Consider the following 11,281-nt stretch of genomic DNA (forward strand, 5'->3'; position numbering starts at 1 on the left):
CACTGAAGTCTGACATAGAAAATATCATAAAATCATGACAAAACATGGCTAACAGACAAGAGAGCATGTTTTTAGGTTAAACTGAATTTCATTTTTTTTTAAAGAAACAAAATCCAAGTGCCTATGAAAAAATAAGGCAAAATACTCTTATCGTGCTTGTCTTCCCATACATACAGTTTAGAATTGGCTTCCAATAATCATTGACTGAATAATCAACTTTTAATTAACCCCAGGGATTATCTTGATTTTTGAGGACTTTAAATACTTGCTCTATTGACATATCAGACATTTACTATTGACAATATCTAATCCGTTTAATTATACCCTTATCAACATATTATATCTCCCTCATTTATTTCTATGTAGTGAAGACTCTGAAACCTCAACAATGTAATGGTCTCCTATATCCCAGATAAGGCTTCAAAATAAGAAATCTTATACCAAGATTTAAAAGTCTGCTTTATTCCCTAATTTATTTTTAGTTCAGGAGGTAAAACAGGTCATCGTTTCTTTCCTTCTGACTGGATTATTTTATAGATACTCAAATATTTATTGAAGGCCTATCACATGCAGTAGTGATATAAACAAAATTTTTAAAACAAATACCCAAACCGACAGATAATATATTCTCAGCAGTCAAAACTAAATATATTTTTAAATAGTTTGTTTTACTCCTGCTGGATAATATTTAAATATTCATTTAGCACATATTTACTAAACATCTACTATGTTTCAGGAATACACATAAGAATTTACAGGGAACTCTCTAACCAAGTACATTGTATTTAATGGCAAGCCAGCATGGAAAGGTGTTCTTGCTCTCAGAGAGTTCAGACAGAAGGTCACGTACAGTTACAGTAAAGTCTGACATGCAGAATTCGGGTATATTACCATCCATGACTGGGTGTTTCGTGTCTTGCACACTGGCCAGGGATTACTCTGTGTGTGTGTGTATATGTGTGTGTGTGTGCGTGTGTGTGTGTGTGTGTGTGTATTTTTTACTTTTCACTTACAGGGATTACTGTATATTTGTTGAGAGTAAGAAAGATGTCTTCAGTGATGAAATGGCTAAGCTGAGTTTTGAAGAAAAACAATAGGAATTGTCCAAGCAAAGAAAGTTAGGAAAACTGTAAAATACATGAGCTTTGTTGACACAGGGCCCAAATCTGGGAATTTCAGAAATGGTGCAAAAGTGTTTGGTGTACATAGTAACAAGAATGAGGCTAAGAAAACAGGATCCTGCAAGTGTATAAAAGGTAGAAGTCTTAACAGTTCTAAGTCAGGAACTCCCAAATAAGTCAAGTGAAAGGGAGTCCTCTAAAATGAACGGCATGTATCCTGTAAATACAGTCCAAAAGGAACTTTGAAGAGCAGAGTAACATAAATTATCTACTGTACGACTAAGTTATTTATGAAAACTGCTCAATTAATAGGAGTAAAATATATTTCTGTAAAAGCACAGACATTGTTATAGGAAAAATGCTGCATCTAGAATAAAATATTTGTATCAAGTCCTAAGCCAACCATTTTTCAAGTCTTTCTTCTTGGACAAGTAATTTGACCTCTTAGAGGTTCATTTTCTTCTTCTCTAAATCAGGAATACTACCTTCATTTCAGGGTAATTGTGGGACTTTAAGTAGGTAAATTTAAGTTGACCATCAAAGTTGTTGTTACCTAGTACGTCTTAGTATGTAATATATACATTTGAAATCATTAAATTCTACAATGTAACTCTAACCCTTTGATAATTCCAAAGTTTAACCTAGTTTAAAATATTAGTATATAATCTATCCAACAGGTAGGACGAAACCAGTGATTCTGTGAGATAAAGTGCATTTAAAAAAAATGAACAGGATTGAAAATGTACGTAATTTCAGCTGGCATTAGAAACATTAGAGAATTATAAATGGTTTACATAAGTAAATACAGAAAATTTAAATAAAACAGGTCAATATTGTATTTGTACTTTGTACAATATTGTATTTGTACTTACTTCAATATTGTAATCTGTACTTTGACAGATTATGGCATATACTTGATGTTATATTTTAATTTTTACATAATCTGTGTTTCACATTTCTCTCATTGATGACAGAATGCTATTACTATAATATAAAGTTGCAACTGCTCCGCTCAGACAGTATATTCAATATTTGTCATTGGTCAATGATAATAATCAGAGATAAATTAAGGAGGGCAATAAATATAAAAGTAATCAGAAAAAAGTAGTACCGTAGTTATTAAACAAATGGTTGAGAATGGACAAGCTACAATATTAGAAAAACTGTCCACAACACTCATTAATACTTAAAACAAAGTATATGTGTGCTTATTTTCTTAAATTAGGATGTACTCTACTGTAAGTCTTAGCTTTATTACATCAGTTTATTTTACAAGTGGTGGCATGCATTTCTATGCTAACACCATATTTGCATCCCTGGAAAACGCTGGTGTCTGCAAAATTATGCAGTAAAAAATATCATGGCTTATAGGAAAAGACAGGATTAGAGGTCAGAACATTCCAAACCTACAGAAATGTGTAACCAAGCACTAACAACTACATAACAATCTTAATGAAAATACTAGCACAGTCAAAGCTCTAACGATGCTTGTATCTAGTACTTGCATCTTCTTTCGAGATACAAGGCCTGAAGGGCATTCACTTTAAAATGAAAACTATGATCCAGGGTGTAGCCCTTAAAAAGGTAAAAACAAATACATCATTTTAACAAAGGAGAAAGTGATTTCCAGTTTTCTTAGCAGCATTCTCAGTATTCCCAGATATGTACTACACTGGAAATCAAGATGGTTCTTAAACTGTTAAACAAATCCTCTCAGTAAAGGAAAGCATTTGAGTTGATTTCTCATATTTTTTATTAACATCTTCAGAGAAAGCTAAGGCCTTCTCTTTAATAGTGAAAAAGCTTGCTCTTGATCACTTCAAAAATGAATGGGCTAAGAAGTGGTACACAGAACAACACAGTTCCTGCATTAGCCCCCTATTAACCAATCCTGTATCCAAGAAACACACAAAGAAACAGAATTGTATCTTCAATACATAGGATGCACATTAGCGGCAACTTTGGGTGTCAGCCACAGAACATACATAATAGCGCAAGGCCAATCCGACACTCTCCGTCTCAAGACATCATCTATCAAAGGTGATTTTTATCAGGACCAAGGGAGACAATGAGTGAGAATGTCCACCTGGCACACAGGAGGCACTCAGAAATATTAGTTCCCTTGAAGATGAACGGAAAGATTGTCCACGTCTGTATATTTCATATCAAACTTTTTTTGGTTTTTGATTTTAGTATAGCGATTTTCATTTCTTTTTTTATTTTCTTATTTCTTCATGTTTTCTTTTGTTTCCCCAGAATTGAGAAAAAAGGGGGGGGGAGCTACACATAAGCAGTGAAAATGAATGAAGAATATATAATAAAAGTAAATTTGACCTAAATGCTTTTGAAATTTTACTCAAAATTCCAGACACACACCTATCAAATAATATTAGCACAAACAGCGATGGAAGAACAAGAGAACAAAGTTAAATAAAAGTGGAGAAATATTCTGAAATGAAAAGATCAACAGTTGGCCTTTCCAAAGTTACTGATGACATTTCCATCTAGACTCCATTTGTACCTAAAACTCAACATATCAATGTAGAAAATTACAAACAAGCAAAACAAAACAGTTCTCACCTAAAAGAAGTGGTCTTACTTATCTATTTCCCTATTTCTATTAAGATAACCATTCTTTCCATGAAAAGGCTTAAAATTTCAGGTACCACCTGCCTCTCAACCTCCCAAATTGAATGCCTTATTAAGATTCATTAATTTTTTCCAAAGAAACATAAGACATGAACCCTCAACTCCTTTTTTTCATTTCCCTCTGGTAGGCCCCATGCCTGGCCAGGAGACTTCAAAACAGAACAAAATGTTAAGCATGTTCTTTTCCTGCCGAAACAATGGCTCCTGACGATCTACACCTAGCCTGACTCAAGGCCTTCATGCCGCTAAGTCCCATCAATATTTCCATAATCAAGTCCAACAACTCACCTTTCCGAACTCTTAATGAATGGGATTATTTCTGTCCTCTGAACACTTAGGACATCCTTTCTCACAATATGCTCACCTGTTGTGAACTCTTTGTCTTATCTTCTCCCTCTTCCATGTTGAATCCCCTTCTGCTTCAGTGAATGGCAAGGTAGTGCCCTGGTTAAAAGGGCAAGTCTTTTGTACATGTCCTGAGTTCCCATGTTTCTTTCCTGGCTATGCAACCTTAGACAGTTATTGAAATTTTCTGTGCCTCACAGCCCTCAAGTGTAAAAGGGGAGTAGTAAGATGATAATAACTAGAGGGCTGTTGTACATTTTAAGCTACTTAAACCAATGTAATATGCTTACAATAGACCCTGGCACTTAGCAAACATTCAACAAAGTTTAGCTCTTTCTAGGTGTCGAATTCTTAAGGGCTTCTTTAAACCCCTTAATTTTTAATTAATTATATATCTTTTCTCATTTTGCAACATTTTGTTGACCAGTTTATTGATACCTCGTATGCTTAATTGGCTTTTATATTTTTTGCCTTCTCAACTATCAGCATTGGATTCTATGCACGACCCCTTCCACACACCTGCAAATTTTCAAACAAAATATTAAATACGTTAAAAGATAGGCATTGAACTAGAAATGAGAAAATCTAATCTTAAATCCAGATAACTCCCAACTATAACTGATATAGGCAAATCAGGTAATTCTTCTGCATTTCAATTTCTTCCACCATAAAATAGTTAATAGTCCCTTGGATTCTTGCTGATCGTTGCTTACAAGGAAGTGAACGCACTTTGAGCCAGTGGTCTATGGGGTTACAAAATGGTGGCATTATACTCATTGTAAGCCCTGAACAAGTATTTGTTAATTGATTAACTGACAAAATGGCACAAAATTTAAATATTATTATTATTTTGAGCTGAAGAAATGTTAATATTTTTAAACCGCTGCAGAAGTTTGGTGTTCAGAGAACTGAAGTAAGAGTTTAGAGACCAGAGCTCTCGCTACTATTCGGATCTTTAGTAAATCACTTATCCTAATTGTGTGCCCACCCTAAGCCTCTCCAGACTCATATCAACCTGGTGCTGGCCCATAAAAGGGATCTGCGATACAATAAGAAACCCATTCCTCAAGACTCTTTACTGCCATCTGCTGGAAAATTGTGAAAATAAATATGCATTCTATCACCACAACCATGAGTGGCGCCCCCTGGAGTTGTTCACCGCACAATCTATATAACCATTCTTAGGAATGCTGCTGAATAAGGTGTCTGAGGCACTATAGGCATTCAATAAATGTTTGATAAATGAGTAAATGATGAATGAGCCACCATTATCAATGAATTAAATTATCTCTGCCCCCCTCAATATTTGTTTTTATTCATAGAGAAGTTTGTGATGACTTTAAAAAATTGAATAAATGGAATGTTTTTAAACCACAACAGATTTGTCTGTATTTATAATATACCTCTGGCATAACAGGGTTGACATTTTATAGGAGCCCTACACATATCTATTATCACAATTGCTCTCATGGCAGTATAGCAACTATCGGAGATAATTATGTCAGATTTTCAAATAAGCACATGATGGCTCTGAGAATTTAAGTTACTCTTTCAAAGTCAAGAGACTTAATGGTCTAAATCTTCTGATTTCAAATCCAACGTTCTCTCCGCTTTCGTGCTATTTTTAATAACAAAATGGAGCCAAGAAAATTCTGACCAACTGACCTGAAATCCTTAAAACTGTCATCTATTGATTGTTATGCTTGTAAATACTCTTAAACTTCCTTATCATACCTCTTAACTATTTAAACTCAGACAAGTCTGTTGCATTAGATCAAGGCTTTCTAAAATGCCTTGTAATGGTTGATGAACTGTTAGTGGCCCAAGTGCATATGTGACATCAGGAAGTACGTTGATAGGCATTTGGAATCAGCACTATTATAACTATAACTTTGTAAATAGTTAAAAATTATTAAAATATTTTAAATAATGCCATATAGAAGCACTTTTATTTGCTGAACAATTAAAGATACCTTGGCTCTATGAAGCTCAGGAAGATTACATTTAATGAAAGCATACAAGCACTGGGGGTATCTCAAAGTGTTCTCATAGCATACGATTTGGAAAATTAAAGCTATTTTATAATATTTTAAATAGGTCCATCTTCAGCATAATTGGGAGAGTATTAAGGGCACAGGGAATTTAGAATCTAGATTAATAAAATTTGAAAAACAATGATACCCCTTTATCAGAATATTAAAATTATTAAATTAATTTTGCATACACCAACACCCAGAGGACTCATTTAATTCTGGACCAAAACAAAAACAAACAAACAAAAACAAAAGCAATTCAAACTTGTGCTACCACTTATCAATCCCTTTCTTCACGCTTTCGAAAGTTCACTGCTATGAGAGTGACTCTGAAAACAAAAATTAAAATCATTTCCCAAATGTCAAAAGCCAGAGAGAGCAACAGACTAGTTCCTTGGGGCCTTCTGATTGGCAACCTTGTTTCCATTCACATTCCTGCCTCCCAAGGAAATAGACAAAAACAAATGACACTGTTAGGCTTGGTTATCAGCCTCGATTTCTATAGCGCATTTCTCAGTCCCATTACAAACTAGCTCTGTGTATGAAAGAAAGCCATTTTATTTACTAAATTATATGAAGTTTGACTTTCTTTTTGTACTGAATGAGGTTATTTTCTTCCATTAATTGCTTCTCTGATGGGACATTACCTCTGGAAGAACATTAGCCCACTGTGTCATTGAAAAGACTCCCTGGACCCCCTAGGGGCCCACCACCTTCCCTTCTTGCTCTTCTCCTGGGCTCCAATTCAGCATTAGAAACTGAAGTGGCCAAATGCACTGTTTAACTCCTTTGACATAAAGCAGGAAAGGAAATCCTCTGGGTGGCTCATTGACAATAACAGTATTAATTCACACAGCCTGTCTTCTCTAAGTGCAAATGCATATGGGTTGATTCAATAGAAATGTTCCAAAAGAGGCTGATATCAAAGAATTCGAGCAGAGTAGATTAAAACGGACGTGAGAGAGGCTGTCTGTGAACAGCCTATACTGAAGACAGGTTCGTGGAGACCTTCCTATAGAAATGAAACTCACGGTCACCCACACACTAGGAGTCACCCACACACCCACACTTCCTGTAGAAGTGAAACTAGCAGTCACCCACACACCCACACATACACACCCCCACACTTTATTTTTAGAAGGTACAGGTCTCTAACGAACAATGACTTACTAATACTTCACCAGAAAGAGAAAATGTAAGCAGAGAGCCTTAAGTTCAACTAATTAACTGGGCAATCCACCTCCCCCTCCCCATGATTTTGGCTTAGGTAAGTATTCTAACTGTATGGTTGAACTGGATTGCAAAAGAGATGAAGAGCTCTGTTCTTACCTTACAGTGTCATACAAAAATCCTATTTATGTTTGATACAGAAGCATTCATCATACTGGATGAATAAGCATCCACTAATAGATGTTTATTAATCACACTTGAGTAATTTTTTAAAAAGAGAGGACAATAAATTTAGAAAGTGATAAAGCTTCAGGAAAGCAGCAACATACGTATTACAGTTTGGCAATTGGGTTTACATAGATCCAAACAGCAAATACACTGTGAATCACAGACTCAGGTTATTACTTGAGATTTATGATGACGGAGACTGTGAACAAGTTTTGAATACAAAGAAAAATAATAGCAGAAGTTAAGATTTATAGAATCTCCTTTCAGTTGACAATTAAATTCAGACTTGACAATTAAATCCCAACCTTACTTCATTAGATATTAATCTTGCAGTGGAAATGAGAGACTTTTAAAGGCGTATTCCTGCTGTAATAAAAAAAGGCTTTCACTACAGTAGAACAATAATGTTGTGTTGAAAGTTAGAACTATTAGACCTTGTTAGCTAATTATGGTATTGGCATCCACTTAAGTTGCTCAGTTTTTCACTTCTGTCATTTTCTGCTGCTCAACTGCTGCAGTTCAAAACGTTTTGACTACTTAAAAGGGAATACATCATCATTGCCTTTCCCCAGTCTAACTGCACACCACTTTCCAAAGCAATAGCTTCAATCATGCTTCATAAAATCCCCTGCGAGTATATTGTTGGAAACATAAATCAGCAAGCTGGGATTTTAGTATTTCTAAGGTAAGCCCAGGGATCACGAACTGGAGGCTTTTCCATGGCCCCATTTATAAGAGAATAAACAAAATTATGAGTTACACTAGATCCCTTTTTTTCAAAAACTGCTCCAGTGGTGTGTCTGATACTTGCTTCTGCATCCTTAATTGGAGGACAAAATACTGGCATAGGAGAATCAGACTCCAAGATCAGGATTGCTGTTTCCCGGCATCTCTGACTTCATTAAGAGACATGGCACAGAAGTACGACATGTTCAGTTTCACAAAAGCTAAGTTTCTCTGATGTGCATCTATGCCTCTATGAGTGCCATGCATTTTTAAATCACACTAGATAGAGAGATCTTCCGAATGATGTTCCCCTCCTTCCCTGTTTCATGACAGTGAATACAGGCTCCCTTTCAAGCATGCTTTAGTTTTAGAGCCCTTCTTTACAATTACCCTGCTTTCTGAATTATAAATTAGGGGAATCACAAATTTCAGGTATGTCACATATACAGATCTAAATTAAATTGTGCCTGCGTATAATATTTAAACATTCCTAGATTTCTCTTTTGTCCCCCAAATTCCAACACACTTAGTGTCTATAAATATAAATTCACAGACTCCACCACTGAGATATATTTCTTCTCCAAACCAGCCCTAATGTAATCATAAGTCTGCATAAACTTGCTTTCTATTATGTCCCCATCTTACTCCACACTAGCTACACTCAGTTAATTGCAGTGGTATTTTAACTGCAATTTTCAGGAACTGCTTCTTAGGATTCACTAATACCTGTCTATGTTATAAATGAACAGTTAAACATAATCAGCAGCTCTGCAAAAATGAAAGCAACATATCTGTAGGGCATAAAGTATATGTTGATCTTTGCTATAATAGTGATTTAATTAACTGGGCTACTATCAGCTTCAGATGGATATATCTGCAATTTTTCTATGACTGAAATTTTGCATACTCTATATTATCAAGGGGAAATGAGCAGCATCTTACCAAGACACTTTATAAACTACAGCAACATTCAGTATTTGCATTCTGATTTCTGAGCATAAAATCTGCATCCAATCATGTTTCATCAGCCATTAACACTATATAGCTTTAGGGAGGTGAGGGCAGAGAAAGGAAGGCTTCATATCCAAAATGTCAAGCCCTGCTGAAGAATGATAGAAGGACCCAGTGAGTGTGGAAGAACAGAAACAACCATTTCTGACTTTAAAATGGAGTTCTACCACCCCCTGCTGGACCAAAGGAGCAACACCGAAGAGGCTAGAAAATGCTTAGAATTGAATATAGTGGAGAGAGATATTTTAACTTGTCTTGTAATTTATGTTTTCTCAAAAAACAATTTTCATGCCATACTAATAATATAACACTCTATGCAATTATTACACATCACAAAATTACAGCTATTTTCTTTTTTCTTTAAAGACTTCCACCAAAGCATGTTTTAGCATTTTGTGTTCCCAATTAAATGTCCAAACTTGTCTGGACAGTTGAAAATGTTTCCATTTACTATAAATATATTTCATGTGAACGTGAACTATCCAAACAAAGCAAGATAAATTCAGATCTACCTCTATAGAGATAGAGGTAGCTTCCACAAATTCTCTCAGGTTTTTCTAGTAAGCTATTCATTCCCCCCCCCCTCAAGAGATAAAAATCTCACCAGTTCTCCACAAGCTAAAACATCCCTTACAGGTGTAATTACAATCTGACGCTATAAAAATTTTCAACCTTGATGGATTAACAAGGGTGGAGGGTGCTGAAAATGAATGACTGCAACACATGCCTAGTTTTATCCATTTGCCGTCTTACACACAACATCCATGGCCCCTCTCTTAGTTTCAATAGAAATAAACCATCATCGTTCACTTCCTAGTCAGGGATTGGGGTCTTGGGAAAGGGGAAAAAAAGAGTCTCTAAGAATTCAATTTCTTGCACACGAGAGATATATCACAAACGAGTTTAATGCTGATAGTTTTTGCTGCTTCTGTAAAACATCGTCGTTCCCTTTCCCTCCTCAGCCTCATATATTTAACTGTTAATACACACCAACATACTCATCCAATTTTTGATCATGAAAATCAGAGCAAGCCAAGATCCCAGAAAAAGAAGCAGTTTGCCTCGATCTCCTGCTCACCGATGCCAATCTCCAATTCTGTGTTTTCTCTAATTTAAGGGTTCCACAGAACAGATACAATTTTTAGCGGCAGCTAAAATAAACAGTGAAAATAATCCTAACAACGACCGTAACTGTAACTTTAGTTCGTTCATTTCATTCTTCCTGTGCCTCCCTCTGCCCCTCTCGGTCGGGTGGAAGGGGGAGGGAAAGTAAATGCAATCAAGCACCACACTCCTACCTTGCCCGCTACTGACAAGCAACCCGAGCAGGTAGAAGGAGAGGAGGAGGCTCATGTTCAGGACGTGGCACTGGAGGACAGTTCCAAAGTTATTAAGTCCAGCCCTGGAGAGAGAACCTTCCGCTGCCACGGCCGCCTCAGCTAGAGCCGCCGCCGCTCCCGGGGTGCCCCAGCCGCCCGCAGCCCGCGCGCTCCTCCTCGCAAAGTGACTGCAAGCTCCGCTCCTTGCCGCACTATATCCAGGCAGCAGCGGCGGCGGCGGCGGCGGCGGCGGCAGCAGCAACAGCAGCAGCGGCCGCCGCGGCGGCAGCAGAGCCGGGCGGGGAGGGAGGCGGGGGCGGGGGCGCGGGGAGGGGAGGTGCGGCCGAGGTGTATCCCTCCGCGCCGCACGGCGGCCGCTTCTCCCGAGACGCGCGGCCCCAGGATTCGTCCGCAGTCGAGCTCGGAAAAGCGGGTTCGGGTCCCGGTGCCTCCAGCTGGAGTGGCCGCCGCGGTCGGGCTGGCACGAGCACGTCTGCGAGTGGCGACGGCACGCTCAGCCTGACGGAGACCCGCGCGTTGGCAGACGCCCCTGGGCCGAGGAGGGAGGGCAGCCTGGAGCGCCCGCACCGCCGCCGGCCGGTTCGCGGAAGTGGGCAGCTGGAGCTGATGCTGGTGCTGCGGGCGGCCAGCCTGCCCCGGGCTCTACGCGCGCCCGGAT

General features: G+C 38.0%; 1 protein-coding gene across 2 annotated transcripts in view; it reads right to left on the minus strand.

Moving 5' to 3' along the window:
- The window catches only part of NCAM2 (neural cell adhesion molecule 2), a 514,069-nt gene extending 503,174 nt beyond the window's left edge, over positions 1-10,895 (minus strand). For both annotated transcript variants that reach the window (XM_032877992.1, XM_032877993.1), the window contains exon 1: positions 10,582-10,895. In XM_032877992.1, the coding sequence (XP_032733883.1) occupies positions 10,582-10,636 (55 nt within the window). In that variant the 5' untranslated portion in view covers positions 10,637-10,895. The remainder of the gene's footprint in view (positions 1-10,581) is intronic.
- Between the last annotated feature and the right edge of the window lie 386 nt (positions 10,896-11,281).

This window comes from Lontra canadensis, unplaced genomic scaffold (assembly GCF_010015895.1).
Source record: "Lontra canadensis isolate GAN:19392208 unplaced genomic scaffold, GSC_riverotter_1.0 scaffold62, whole genome shotgun sequence".
NCBI lineage: Eukaryota > Metazoa > Chordata > Mammalia > Carnivora > Mustelidae > Lontra > Lontra canadensis.